This window comes from Lepidochelys kempii, chromosome 1 (genome assembly GCF_965140265.1).
Source record: "Lepidochelys kempii isolate rLepKem1 chromosome 1, rLepKem1.hap2, whole genome shotgun sequence".
In the NCBI taxonomy this organism is placed as follows: Eukaryota; Metazoa; Chordata; order Testudines; family Cheloniidae; genus Lepidochelys; species Lepidochelys kempii.
This window is the reverse complement of record NC_133256.1, coordinates 50,199,830-50,215,376: the sequence shown is the minus strand read 5'-3', so window position 1 is coordinate 50,215,376 and position 15,547 is coordinate 50,199,830. Positions and strand designations below refer to the sequence as shown.

General features: G+C 36.2%; 1 protein-coding gene across 3 annotated transcripts in view; it reads left to right on the top strand.

The window, feature by feature from the left end:
* DCLK1 (doublecortin like kinase 1) overlaps positions 1–10,331 on the top strand; it is a 324,515-nt gene extending 314,184 nt beyond the window's left edge. For 2 of the 3 annotated variants that reach the window (XM_073341871.1, XM_073341891.1), the window contains one exon: positions 5,873–10,331. In XM_073341871.1, the coding sequence (XP_073197972.1) occupies positions 5,873–6,037 (165 nt within the window). In that variant the 3' untranslated portion in view covers positions 6,038–10,331. The remainder of the gene's footprint in view (positions 1–5,872) is intronic. The other variant, XM_073341880.1, reaches the window with a different exon arrangement.
* Positions 10,332–15,547: the final 5,216 nt, after the last annotated feature.

Below are 15,547 nucleotides of genomic sequence, written 5' to 3'. Positions count from 1 at the left end.
AATAGGGAATGGTGTCATTGGGTCTAAGTGTTGCAATGTGCGGTGTATAGGTATGTAAGATCACCTATATTACTTGAACCCCTTGACAGAAGCCCATTTTGACTTCAGTACTTTGCATAATTTAGCAAGAGAAGGTCAGTTGAATTTTCTTATTCTTGCAGCTTTATGTCTGAATCTATATATTTTTTAACCTATTGTTGATAGTGTTGTTTGAATCTTGTGGCATTTGAGAGTTGAAATCAGAATATTAAGAATACCCTAGCATAGGTGTACCTAGAGTAACTTCGTTTTTATATCTTCTTTGTGATATGTCCACTGACATTCTATAAACTCCAGGGGAGCTAATATGATATCAAGAAAAGGTGTGGGAAGGTCATTAAAATATTTATCATGTAATGACAGAGGCAACTGCATTGGGCTTATCCATTGATTTGTAATGAAATTGTAGCATCCTAACAACCCTGAATTCATGTAATCATTGACTTTTAAAAATATGATGCTCACAGTAGCTGCGTTTTTTTCAAGCTGAATAACTCATTTCAAATTCCAAAATCCCACTCTGTTCATAGTGTACCTGATTCCTCATTGCATCTAGTACAGTCATCTACACCTGTCCAAACTGCTACAGAGTCAAAATACTGTATTTATATGTTATACACCCTTTGTACTGATGTAAGTGACTGCACAAGGGGCAAGCTGGTGGGCAATCACACTTTATCTGTAAAATTTACTTTATTCAAAGAATGAAGCCCTTCTGTAAATTTGACCCTGGTGAAAATAGACAAACATCTCAAGTCATTTAAAATCTCTCTGCCGCTCTGTGACTAAGAAAACCGCAACTGATTTACAAATTATAAATAAAATTGCACCCATGCAAACAGCTTTGAACTAAGTTTCATACACATGTAATTTAAACCAGCTGAGAAGTCATATCCCTAAGAACAGAGATGTTAAATAATAAACATAAACTGAAATACAGAATTGTGAATCCAGTGGTCATACATGTACTATACTTGTCTTTTTTTATATATGTACCAGTGTAGTATGAAGCATAAATGAAACTGGTTTTTTTTGGGTGGGAGGGTATGGGAGAGGTTGTGTATATACCTGAGAAGCCTATGAAGAAACATGTGCAAGACCTCTTGTCCTAACACTGTAGAGCTGCTACTATTACCGCATTAGTGGTCATTTTTACCATTAATAAAATCTACTGTAACACATCACAACGTATTGAGGTCACCAACCAGAACCTTATACAAATAGAACAAATTACCCAGCTGGAAACATCTAAACAGATCTTTTAAAAATAATAAAACAGGAGGAAAATGTCAATATTTCAATAGTTATGTCAATTTAATTCCGTGTGCTAACAAAGGATCTCCAAAATGGCAAGCAAATTGCAAATATTTCCCTGCAGATGGACAGTGAGAGAAGGAAAGGGTTTCTTAGACTAACATGTGAACAGCTGCATCTCCAGTTCAGTCTCCTAGCTAGTATGAATAATGGATGGACTAAGAGGCAAAATGCACAATAATGTTCTTTTATTAATTAAATGAATAATTTTTTGGAGGCTAAAAATAAATTAAGAGAAGAGAAAAGAAAAGAAAACAGTCACTGTTCACATTCATAAAATACAGTTACTTAAATCCAGTAATTACTGACTGACAGAAAATATGACCTAACAGCTAAAATGGATTCTTCCCATTGCAAATCCAGCACATATTTCAAAGCAGACGTAGTAGTGAGCACCTATCCAGATGCACCGCATTCAATATTTGTCATGGAGAAAAACCTGTGTGAGATTCGGGAGTGCTGCAATATTACCAGTTAGAAATCAGGAAAAAGATATCACACATGATAAGATCTTGGAGAAATGGTAAATGCCCCACATTAGTATGGCAGGAACAATGACTATAAAATGTCTCTGTTGCTTCCAAATACATAATTTTTATTCACAAAAATAGCTTGTTGACCATATGGTACTGGGTATCAGGAGTACTAAATTTTGATACAAAATACATTAGTGCTTAGCAAAGGATGCTTCAGGCCCATCAGCACCAAACTATTGAAGGCAATCCACTTACCTGCTATTGGATAAGTAGCTTTATATTTCCTCAGGTGGATTGTAAGAGGACAGCTACATATCTTATGTAAATAAGCTATAGTTTAATTTGGTTACCACCAATATAGTCTGGTCCTCAAAGTTCTCACCCTCTCACCTCAAGCTGAGAAGAAATGCTAAGATATGGTAATGAAAATCTGGGATTTGCAGCCCTGTGAGGCATAAGTGTACTTCAGATCCTCTTATTATTTATTGAAAGAATAGCTTAAAGTAGAAATGCCCTGAAAATCCATAATGGACCAGTTCATGCACCAGTGAACCTTCCAGCTGAATAGCAGATGAAATAATAAATCTATTAAAGCATACTATATTGGCTGAGCATCCAGGCAATGTATTTAAGAGGTCTTCACTACAAAACAGGTTGCCGATTTTTGTCACAAATTAACCATTTTTTAGAATATGCCCCTAGGTGACACAAGGTACAGTAAGTAAACCATGCATTCTTTTATTTCTACAGTGTACACAACCATTTCCTCACATTCCCACAGAATTATCTGTTGCATGCTGAACTTCTTCAGAGGAGAGAGATAATTGTGGCTTCATAAATAAAACATAATTTTTAACAGTCAGAGTAATTAAACATTAGAAAAAAATTACCAAGGTTTATAGTGGATTCTCCATTACTGACCATTTTTAAATGAAGATTGGATGTTTTTCTAAGAGATATGCTCTAGGAATTATTTGTGGGGAGTTCTATGGCTTGTGTTGCTCAGGTCAGAGTAGATGATCACAATGGTCCTTTCTGGGCTTGGAATCTATGAATATGAATCTATACATTGAATGAAAATTAAAATGTGCTCAGAATGCATTTTAATGAGATTATTTGTGCAGTTATAGAAACCATAAGTTCGAAGTACGTGATCCACACGCAGGGCAGCATTGGCCCAGTCCTGCAACTTCAGTGGGAGTTGGGAATGCTCAGTACCTCTCAAGATTGAACCTATTGAGAGAAGCAGAAACAGTCCATGCTATAATTACAACATGTGAAAGGCTGTAGAGTGAAACATATTATGTTGTATTTTCTCATCAACTGTATATTGATAAGGATTCCTCCTACTTGTCTCTTTCTCACCTTATACATTTCTCTAATGAGTCTTCTGGGTGGGTAAAAAGATTCTTGGTGTCTCTCCAACAGGGAGTGAAAATACATAATGCCACAAAGCTACAGACAAGCCCTGATAGATTAGAAGCAATGAGATGAAATTCAAGGGTGAATTTGGACTGAATATCAGGAAAAACTTTCCAACAGTGAAATGTTATATTGGACACAGATGCTAAAAATGTGGTCTAGGGAATTAATCCTACATTAGGAGGGGGTTGGACTATGTGACATAATAGCCTTTTTTACACCTCTAAATGTTTTATCCTTTGAAACTAAAAGCACCAGTTAATGTATTTGTGTATTTTAAATAAAATGGCCCCCAAAGGTCCCTTAACAATGACAGCAGAGTAGGCTGTTGGATTTTCCATTATACACCAAGATGACTTTAAACACAATAAATGTCATGATGCTTAGTTATCTGACGGGCAGAACATTTTAGGTGGTTTATAATTTGGTCCTTTTTAAAAAAGACAATAACATTGGATTAGACTTCAAAATAAACTAGTGTGTTTTATTCAAGAGTATCTATTACTTCAGGATTAACTGCAGGGTGACATGTTGTGGTATAACCTTTAAATAAACTCCTATATCCCAAAAGCACAAAAATGTCTTGTAAATGGAAATCTGTATGTCATAGAATGATCATATATGCCATTCTTTTCAATTTTCATGGAGAATTATATACGGTATGCAGTATATTCACTGTGTGTAAATGATCAAGATATTCATCTAATCATGAAAACATAATCCTAAATCCAGTTGGTTTAAGGCTAAGAAATGTCCAAGATACTGAAAAATACTAATTAAATTTCATACATAAAAGATTAGTAGTAAACAAATAAATCTTCAGCAGACAATAAGTGTTGTATTTTGTAACAATTATTGTTTAAAGTTAAGGATGAACTTATCAAAGTTAACTACAGCTCACTTCATCGGAAGTGAGCTGTAGCTCACGAAAGCTTATGCTCAAATAAATTGGTTAGTTTCTAAGGTGCCCCCAGTACTCCTGTTCTTTTTGCAAATACTGACTAACACGGCTGCTACTCTGAAACTTATCCAAGTTAATTATTTTTACCTCTTTGTGTAATAGCGCTCTATAGGTTCTTGATATAAAAATAGTTCAGCAATTCAGCCTAACTAAATCCATTTGCTGTAGTAGCTCTGTGCTCTGTCCATCTTTCTGTCTTTATTACATCATTTTTGAACTTTGATTGCATTATTTGAGCATGGATTGCTATAATGCTATTCTGCACCACCGTGATGGATTTAGTTTTCATTTTGTTCTCAAAAATAGTCTAGCTATAAATGTATCTCTGTTCTCTGATGAGGCTCACAGTATAACTGGTAAATTTTCAAGAGGAAAAACGGTCATGTATCTCCCAAGAGAAAACAATAAACCCTTTGAAGCAGAATAACCTCTTGGCCGCATTCATTTACAGGGTGACACATATGCTAGGGAAAAACTTTCTAATATGTCAGACTTAAAATTTAAATCCATTCCGTTTCTACATATATTCCATAGTTATCTTTGCCTATTCACTAGAGATCAGATATGTATGTACATTTTAAGGGCTTTCTCATTAACAGTCCTTCTTTTCCATTTTGCCCTTGCAGTGGAGTCATGGACCCTGATTTAGGAAAGCATCCCCCTTTAGGAAAGCAGTTTAGTGTGTGTTGAAGTGCTTTCCTGAATCAAAACTGTAATGCTGAATTTGTAACATCACAGTAATTTCAGTGGCTACAGAAGAATATCCTATATTCAAGATTATGGGTGAAATCTTGGCTTCATTGGAGTCAGTGGCAAAACTTCCATTGACTTCACTGCAAGACCAAGCCAAATGAGAAACTTGTCTATGAATGATACCAGTCTCATTACAGCAGAAATCTCGACCAGTAGCAGGAAATATGTTGAGGGAGGGAGGGAGGATTTGGCCAAGTAAATTCAGACACCTTTAGAAAAAATAGTCATTTTGTATAAAATTAGCGTGGACTTCACTTAGTTTGGGTTTAGTCGATACTATTTTTAGGCAAGGTGATCAGATTGAATGCAGTCTTCAAAAAGAGCTCACCAGTGTTCTTCCCAACAGCAGAGCCTCAAATGGTTTAGCATGAGGAGGTTTTAAAGAGCTGAGTTAGCTTCTTTGTTACCTTTCTTTCTTAGCTGACAACTTCATCACAATCCATCCTTGTTAGACAATCTCACAGATTTGAACATGAGTGAATGTGTATCAACCTTCATTAGGTCAAATGGAACAGACAATCCTATATCTATACCTTGCCTGTAGGAAAAGATTTATACTTTGAGAAGGAAGGGGGAAGGTCAGCTGGTATTTGGCTTGAAATCTGAATTTATTACTCTGTGAAATTAATAGCATCCAGAAGTTGAACATATGGCATCCATATATATGGTACTATATATGCTTGATGTCATGTTGCTGCTTAAGTTTTGGGAAATGCACTTTTTTAAAAGTTTAGCTATGTTGTGGGCTAAACCTTTCAAAACTGACTGAAACAGAACAGGTTTAATTTGGCCTGAACATTTATTATCCCTGGTATTTGCAGGCCCACATACAAATGCATGTTTTTCATTAGCTTTGCATTTCTCACACAGCCTAATTTCATTTATTCTCATTTTATGCCCCTGCCAGACCACCGCTCTTGATAAGGAGAGGCAGGTTTTCCGACGAAGACGCAACCAGGATGTGAGGGGACGATATAAGGCTCAGCAAGCTCCACCTGAACTCAACTCTGAATCGGAAGACTATTCACCAAGTTCATCTGAGACTGTTCGCTCACCTAACTCACCCTTTTAATAAAACACTTTTGCTCAAAGTCTTGGCTTAACCCTTTGAGATTCTGAAAATCCTTCAAACCTGTGTGAAACAGTTACATCTGATCTATCTAGCACTAATGCTCGAATGATGGAACAGAAAAGGGTGTTTACAGTATCTTTGTAATAATAATTTCCTAACTGACTGGAATGATACTTGTGCTCTGTCTAGATTGTGACTTGCTGCTAATATGATCCTCAAAGGGTTAAGACTATTTTGCATTTTTTTAAGATAAGAGCAATGAATGTTTTCATCAGTCATGCTAGGACCTGCAGTTTGTAATTTTAGCACATGTTAACCCTCTGAGTGCATAATAATCTTTAGCCTTGATGGCCCACAGTAGGGCTTTATTGTGATGAAGTTTATAGCACATATCTTTTCCCCCCATCTCCTTAGTTCTTTCCCAAGTGTTCTGGCCAAAACAATATCCAAATGCTACTCTATTTGAGTGATTGCAAATCGGGGCTTTTTAAAAACCTTGTTTTAGAACAGCGTATTCTAAGCTTCTATGATATTCTACCACAGGCGGCTGACCATTACTGGTAGGTACCATACAGGATAAATGGAAAATCGGTGGTAGGACCGCCTCATAACAATCTACCTAAGGTGATACCATAAAAAATTGTTGCTTCCATATTATTGGCTGCTAGTGGCTGTCGTGTAGTAGTGGCAGAGTCATGAGAGGTGGGTGAATGGCACATTCTACCATGCTTTGGTATGTAAAGATCTAATTCTAAAACTTTTCCCTGCCACACACACAAGGATGTACAGATAGGGGAGAGCTATTAGTTTCTCTATAACTTTTGGATTTTGAAGAGGGAATACTCCTCTCAACACAATCATGTTTTTTCATAGATACACTGTGATTACTACCAGGAGAGAGTCTTTTAAGGGAGAGAAAGGAAAAATCCAGCATTAAAGGAAAGAGAATTACCCTTACAATAGTGACATTATTTATAAATTGGGGAAAATACCTGGCATGTTAACATTTAAGAAAAGCCTTTGGGTGAAATCCTGCTGTCCTCATTGACATCAATGAGAATTTTGTCTTAGAGCGGAAAAACTAAAAACTATTCATCTAGCAGATCTGTGCTATTATATACGGGGGGAGGGGTGTGGGTGAAAAACACATGTATAGGGTGTTAAACCTCAAGTCAGTGTGTTACCATTTCATTTCATCCGTGTACAAAGAAAAGCCAATTTCACAGAGAAGTTATACTTCACAAACTTTTGCTTCAAATAGGATCATTTGTGTGAAAACAGTCCCATATTCACACAAACGTGGCACTAGTTGAGTGAAAAATGACACATTTCCAAAATTTGATTTTCCAAATTATAAATAAATATAAGACCCGAGCAGAAAATATTAACTTTGATGTTTCACGTGTTGGTTTTACATTTTGGGGCTGTGCTCACAGAACTCCCAATGAAAACCATGGCAATTCTGAAAGTGAGGGTCTTGTCGGATCCATCCTACTATTGATTTGCATTCCTAAAGTACCAATCCCTGGAGCCAGGTGCCATCTTTTCCTGAAATCTCAAAAGACTCACTGAAGGGCATGTGTGTAAACAGATTAGGTCAATTCCTTTCTCTTCTCCACTCTCTTTAGAATGTGCCCATCTCTCGTTGTGTCCAGTGTAAGTATTATATCAAACATTTAACACATTTTGAATCAAGGGAACCTCATTTCATGAGTTTTCATTCAAGTGATGGAAAACATTGATTAGAGTTCTTTGGTTTCAATCTATCCATCTGATCCCTGATGTCTCTACATAGCCCCATTGACTTTAGTGGGATGCTGCACAGAAGTGTAAGGGTCTCAATCAGATTACAGGATTGAGGCCTTTATTGGCAACGGAAGCATAAATAACAGAGGAACACTGGTTAAAGTATAAAATTAGTTGTGCCCCAAGGAGAGAAACTCAGTAGGTTTCTGGGGAACTCCATAGGGGTAATGGGATAAGTAGCTACAGCACAACTAAACTTCAGAGTTTGGAGTGTGCTTCCTGGCTATTGTGCCCCCCCGTCAAGGTTGGGGGGGGAGGGCAAAAGAGCTATATAGTGGCAGATCATCTGACCATGCACAGTTACCCCTAAAGAGACTGCACAAAGAGACTTCATGGTAGGTATGGAGTCATCTTGGTGTCACCCCATTGGGTAGCAGTACCAGTGCAATTGTATTACATGCGTGTCCTCTACTGTAGTGGAAGAGTGGGTAGGACTTGGGCCACAGTGAATCAATATTCAGGGTGTACTTTTACACAGGGCTAGACCTGTAGCTGGTGTAACTCAGTGTAGCTCCATTGAAGTCAATGCCGATTTACAGCAACTAATATAATCCCTCACCTTACAATACAGTCTTCTCTTTAGAACAGATGCAACTATAAAGATATTTATTTATATGGCAATCCAAAGTGTCCATTAATAACACATGCTCTTTGACTATCGGCAAAACGTTGGCAGTTTCAAAGGAACAAGGACAATGTTCGTTCTTCTTAATTAAATAGAATAGGGGAAAAAAACAAGTATAAAGCAAATGCTTCGTCTCATGAATGTGTAGTGTCAGTTGAAATCCATTTGAGATCTTCCTCTCACCTTTGCTTTTGTTTTAGACTCCAGGGCTATCATTAAAATAAGATGTTTGGCTCCATCGTACACCATATTGTACCACTTAAAACCTGTATAAAAATAACCCAAGCCCCTGAAATTTCCACTCATCCCTTGCAAATTTCTGATCTTTGGCTCACATTTTACTGACATAGCTCCTATAACATTTTACAGTTACATTCTTTAGGCCCCTTAGAGAATGTGCACCAAATTGTTGAATGGGGCCTTTTCATGGTTTCCAGAAAAACTATTGGAATAGTTTAACAGTTTTAAAAGAGAGGGTATCCGGATTATAAAATTAAGGTTTCAAATAGTTACTGGTTGATGCTTGTTTGCCAAAGAAATACAAGGCCAAATTTTGCCTCTATTTACACCTTTGTAACCCCACTAATTTCCTGGGTGTAACTGAGACCAGAAGGTGTGACCCTTAGAATATCTAAACTTTTGTCAAGGAAACTGAACAGATTACGGCTAATGGACAGTTTCTAATATGAATTCAATTAAAAATCTAATATGAGAGCATATAGCACAGCAGGTTTCAGAGTAGTAGCCGTGTTAGTCTGTATCCGCACAAAGAAAAGAAAAATAAATTTATTAGTCTCTAAGGTGCCACTGGTACTCCTTTTCTTATAGCACAGCAGTCATTTTCCTGTAAACCATCCAGTATCTTCACTTTACACATTATATTGGTGCTAAACATTAAAATACAACAAAAAAGAAAATATGCATTGTATTTACAGTCTGTAAATGCACCACTTCATTATTTTTTATGCATGTTGCTAACTGACTCTGTCTTCTGGAGCATTTACCTGCAGTAAACTAACTTCATGGTAAATGCAATACTCATATGTGATGGTGCCCTTCAAATCTTTGTGCACTTTGAGTATTGTGCTGAATAAATTTAGAATGTGTTTATCATGTGAAAATGGAAATCAGCAACCCCATTAGATATAATCTTATTAGCATTTATCTACAAAAAGATCCAGGATATTATAGTTGTACTCAGAGGGTTAACAGAAAAGCACAAGGCATGCTGATTACATTGGTGTATCCAAACTGCTTTGCTTTTTTAGCCAGTGTTTGCTAATTTTTCAGAAAATTCTTGGAAAATTTAAAGTTTAAAATAATTTAAGTGTTGTTGTTCAAGGAATTTCTATAACCAAATTAATCTTATTTTTAGTTTAACTTATCACAGGAATAATATGTATCATTAATGCAGTGTAAGTCTGTAGTTATACATTTTATTAATTTCACAAGTGATTCCAGAATTTCTTTTTAAGTACTTAATATAGAGCTTACAATGGTGGCATAGGTGACTGAGACTGTCTTTCTTTTTGGTAAACAAACAATATTGTAATTTCAAGAGAGTCCTAAGAACCAGCTTTTCAGTTTGGTAGTGTACTAGTTAGGGAAAAGCGATCTCATTACATGCATTGTGTAAATCTTTGTAGATGAGAACTGTTCATATGAATGAACACACTTTTTTTCTTGACATTGTAGCAGAAACTGTTTACTTGTTGATGATCAACCAATACATTAATTTGCTCAGACTGTTAAAGGGAAAAGTGAGACTCCAGTCATTGAAAATGTTATTGCTTTACATCTAATTTAAATGTGGTGCATACTACAATAAGCAAAGCCAAACCTGTGAATAAACTACTCAAAAAGCTTGGTGGTTCTGTATAAAGTGGAGTGCTTACATATAATAGTGTGTAGCACTGAGAAGGCTTGTCAGGTACCGTTGAAACTGATAGATATATATGAGCTAAATTGCAATCCTTTACCCTCTGAGGCATATTTCATTTATTTATTTATTTTTAAAGGAAAATTGGTTCAGGGGGTTGCAATGCCACAGGTCAAGTACTTTAAATCACTGTTATTTGCTGCCCCATGGTACATATTAGCAAATGGCATCCCCTATTTAGTTTAGATTGTGGGCAGGGAGAGGTTTCCTAATGTTATTGTAGTGCCCTCTAGCACTGTCATGGATCAGGCTGTGTTAGTATTTCCATTCTAAACTCCTAATCTCAAAGGTTTTTAGTTGGATCGTAAAAATATGCTTCAGACGGATATGTGGCACATGATTCCTCATCCCAGAGTGATTCTCCTCCTAAAATATGAGGGAAATCAGCTTGGCCCTTTTGACATTTATATCCTAGAAGTATGTACAAAAAATGGGGATCTTGCTTCAGACCATTTTTGTGTGGGTAATTCAAAAATGGCTTGGTTTTAACACAAGTTTTACATGTTTGGACTATAACATTGATAGTTCAAAACTTTTGGGTGCTTTGAAAACCAGTAAGAAAACTCAGTTATTGAGAGAGAGGCTATTCCTGCAATTTTATTGCAACAAAAAACTAACAGGTATTTCAAGTTCACATGGTAATAGTGTGTATTCTCCCTGCTGTCTGCTGATGGAATCATACAGTTAAAGGCCAGAAGGGACCACCAGTTCATCTAGTCTGGCTTCCTGCATACCACAGGCAACCACCAACACCCAGCACCCACACATTAAACCCAACAACCAAATTAGACTACAGTATTACAGCCCAGAGGGTACTCAACTATTACATGCCACAGGCAGAGAATGGGAGGAACTGAGGTGCACCAGAGGTTCCTGCAATAGCAGGAATTAAATGTAATTTTCATTACTAATAGTATGAGTTACTCAATGCATCAAATGCTGAATGTGGTTTCTGTAGAATTTCTGTGGAGCATATGAACTCATACAACTTGCTTCTCCTCTCACATTTAGGACTTGCTCCATGGAAGAAAATGGAATTACACCAATGTAAAACAGGTGTAAGCAGAAGAATTGGGCCCATTGTCACTTAAATGACAAACTTATCATAGTAAGATCAGGACTGGATCCTCAGGAGCTCAGAATTGTGGAGGCTATCAGAAGACTGTTTTAAAATATTGAATATGCACACTATGATTTGCAATAAATCCATGTACTACAGGTAACCTCACTGCTCAGGCACTAAACTGAAACAAATTTGCATTTGCCAAGGAGTGCAGTTAATCTCTGTCTCTACTCTCTCTCACACACACATGCGTTCTTTTGGATCCCAAAACACAGCTGTCTCCCATATTAGCTATAAGCGAACTCCTGTAGGTATTAGCAATAGTGTTAGAGATGGGCTAGTGTGGAAAATAGGTATTAAAAATTCCATAATGCACATTTTTAAAAAATTCCCAATTCTAGTCCATACAGCTCCATTTGGGAAAACAAAATTTCCAAAAGGACCTTTTATGCACTCATTTTGATAAATCTGTATTTATACTTGAACAGCCTATGTTATAGTATATTTGGATTACCATGCCAGATCAGAGGTTCATCCAGTCCTGTACTTTCTCTCTGACGATGGTCAGGACCAGATGCGTCAGTGGCAGGAACGAGAAACACACTAATGGACCATTGTGGAATGATCTATCCACAGTGGAGAAGTCTTCCTAACTCTGGTTAGTGATTGACTTATCATAGAACTGGAAGGGACCTCGAGACGTCATCTAGTCCAGTCCCCTGCACTCAAGACAGGACTAAGTATTAGCTATACCATCCCCGACAGGTGTTTGTCCAACCTGCTCTTAAAAATCCCCAATGATGGAGCTTCCACAACCTTCCTATGCAGGTTAATCCTGACATGAAGGTTAATCCTTTCCAAGACAGTTTATCCTAAGCTGGATTTTGGAATTAATTTGTTTAAATGCCCAACATCTTTAAAACAATGTAAGTAAGTGTTTGCACAATAATAGACTCTGGACTATTTAAAATGATTTTACAACGGACAACAGATTTAAAGATACTCTAATATATTTCCATATATGCTTCCTTTTTAAGGAAGGTGTATAACAACAGAAACTAATAGTCATACACCAATATATTCAGACGATGTTAGGATCATAAGCTTATGAAAACTCTGCATTGAGATGTGTCATATTTATGGTGCATTATAAACTATTTGCATGAATGGGCCTCAGGATTAGGCCCTGACGTAATAAATTAGGAGCTAAGGGTGAAATGCCATCTTTGATTTGCCTTGTTGTGTTCCAGTTTAGCAACTGAAGTGGTCTCCTATCAAGGGACCTCAGATCAATGAAAGATTATCTGCCACACATAAACACAATGGGTTGAGTGTAGGATGAAATAGCAAGGGTCTGGTCTTTCAAAAGTGTGTGATAGATTTTAATTTTCTTTAGTAAATCCCACATGCAGAAAGAGGCAATTAAATCTCTGAATTATGGACCTGAACTTTTTGACAATTTGATATAAAGCAGGAATTTTACTTTGTAGTCTCTTTGTAATTATTTTAGGGTAGTTGTGCTTTACATTTGAGGTGAATTCAATTCTTGAAAACTTTTGATATCAGTTTTTAAAAGAAAAAAATCTGTTGATGGAATTATGCTTAAATATAGTAGGAATTCAACTGATTAATATCCCCCAATGAGATGTGATGCAGAGGAAGGGGAAAGTCCTGAATAATTCCCAAAGGACAATTTGCCATTTACAATGACGGCTGGTGTGTACTCTGAAAAAAAATTATTGAATTTGGTTCAAGGTTAAAGACATATCCGTTATAACTTATTTTTGATTTTATTAAGGAATTAATAATAGCCTTTTATATTCTGCCTGAAAGAAATTATTAAAGGATTAGTTGAGTGTGAAATTAAATAGCACTTTTCTCATGCATGCTAAAGAGGTGTCTGAGGAACTGGTTGCATTTAAACAAGTTTCTAAATGGTTTTGATTTTGTGCAAGAGAAAAATCCAGTGTTTCCTTTGAATATACCAAACTTAGCAAGTGCTAAGCGGTTCAGATGACAAAGGTTAATCTTTAATTTTCACACTACTAATTAAATAACTTTCAAATGATATGTATCGATGCATAAAGCTGGAACGAAGTTAAATGGCATTTTTCAAATCCCACTGTTTATGCTAATAAATGTAGGTTAATATGGGATGAGATCTGATATGTTATCTTATGAGCTAAGCTTTTATATTGTTGCTTGTTTTTATGTAAAACATTTACTTTCAAATGATAATAAAATAGTAGAAAATGATATACCAACAATTTTACTTAATACCTTATCTGCAGTCTGAACTTGCAATGATTTCATGTTCCTCTAACAGAATGATGCTAGGAGGTATTTCAGTTGGCAATCAAACTACTAAGGAGTTATATCCAGCTGCATTCCTAGGGGATTTTGCACAAGGCTTTAAAAATTAGTCATGCAACCATGTTGTAGTTTTCCCCATCTAAACCTCTGCTCCAATGTGAGTCTTGATGAACATGATTAAAAAGTCAACTATTCAAAAAATTCCCACTTAATATATTAACTTTCCAGCACAGGAGGTTAGTTTGGATAAGCATATGGAAATCAAATATAGCCCTGGACTTAACTGCCTTTCCTCTAATGCCCTTCAACATTATACATACCAATTCTCATGAGAAGTGTGAATACTGTTTTACTGTAAAACCTTGCTAATTCCCACTAATGACTGGAAGATTCATTGTCGATGACTGAATTTTTGGGAATGAGCACGTGAACGAAGAGACACAATGAAAGACCAAAGGCCAATGCATCACAAAATGTACTTTCCTTTGTTCTGATAATTGGTTTAGTTTTAATATAATATTCAGAAAGTTATCAGTAAATGTACAGGAATGTAAATCATAAAAATGACGAGGTCTTAGAAATATGAGACCTCACATGGGCTCTCTGATTATCTTTGCTGAAAGGTAGGGAAAGTGGTACACCAATGAAAGTGCATCAATTGTCCAGACTCTCCACTGATAGCTTCTGTTTTACAGCAAGTTTATAGAAGGATTTCATATGAGGCAGATAAAGAACTGCAAAACTGAGAAGTAGTGTTTAAGTCTTCTAATACGCAAGGTTACTTTTTCATAGAAATGGTAATTTTACAACCATGCTGTAGCAGCATACCCCTCTAATGCTGCAAGTGCCCTGTTTTTACTCCTCTTTATACAAAGAATGTGTTCTCTCTCAATATTTCTACACCTTCAAGCTCCTCTGTTGGGTCTTGCAACTAAAAATTTAGTACTAACATTATATACACGACTGTGAATGTTCTGTTCTTTCAACTGCTGTTCATTATGTTGGGGTCTTTCAAAACAGACAATATTTCCAAGTGAGATATTGAAGGAAGAAGATTGCCATACTGGAAAAAAATTACACTACCTGAGCACGGAACTATTGCAGGAACTTAGTATGTGATCATTCACATTTAAACTAGGGCTGTCTAGCGATTAAAAAAATTAATTGTGATTAATCGCACTGTTAAAGAATAATAGAATACCATTTATTTAAATATTTTTGGATGTTTTCTACATTTTCAAATATATTGATTTCAATTACCACACGGAATACAAAGTGTACAGTGCTCACTTTATATTATTATTTTTGATTACAAATATTTGCACAGTAAAAAACTAAAGAAATTTTATTTTTCAATTCACCTACTACAAATAATGTAGTGCAATCTCTTTATCATCAAAGTTGAACTTACAAATGGAGAAAAAACCTGCACTCTAAAATAAAACAATGTAACATTTTAGAGTCTGCATGTCCACTCAGTCCTACTTCTTGTTCAGCCAATCACTCAGACAAACAAGTTTGTTTACATTTTCAGGAGATAATGCTCCCCGCTTCTTGTTTACAATATTACCTGAAAGTGACAACAGATGTTTGCATGGCACAGTTATAGCCGGCATCACAAGATATTTACATGCCAGATGCGCTAAAGATTCATATGTCCCTTTATGCTTCAACCACCCTTCCAGAGGACATGCGTCCATGCTAATGACGCATTCTGCTCGATAATGATACAAAGTGGTGCAGAGCGACACACATTCATTTTCA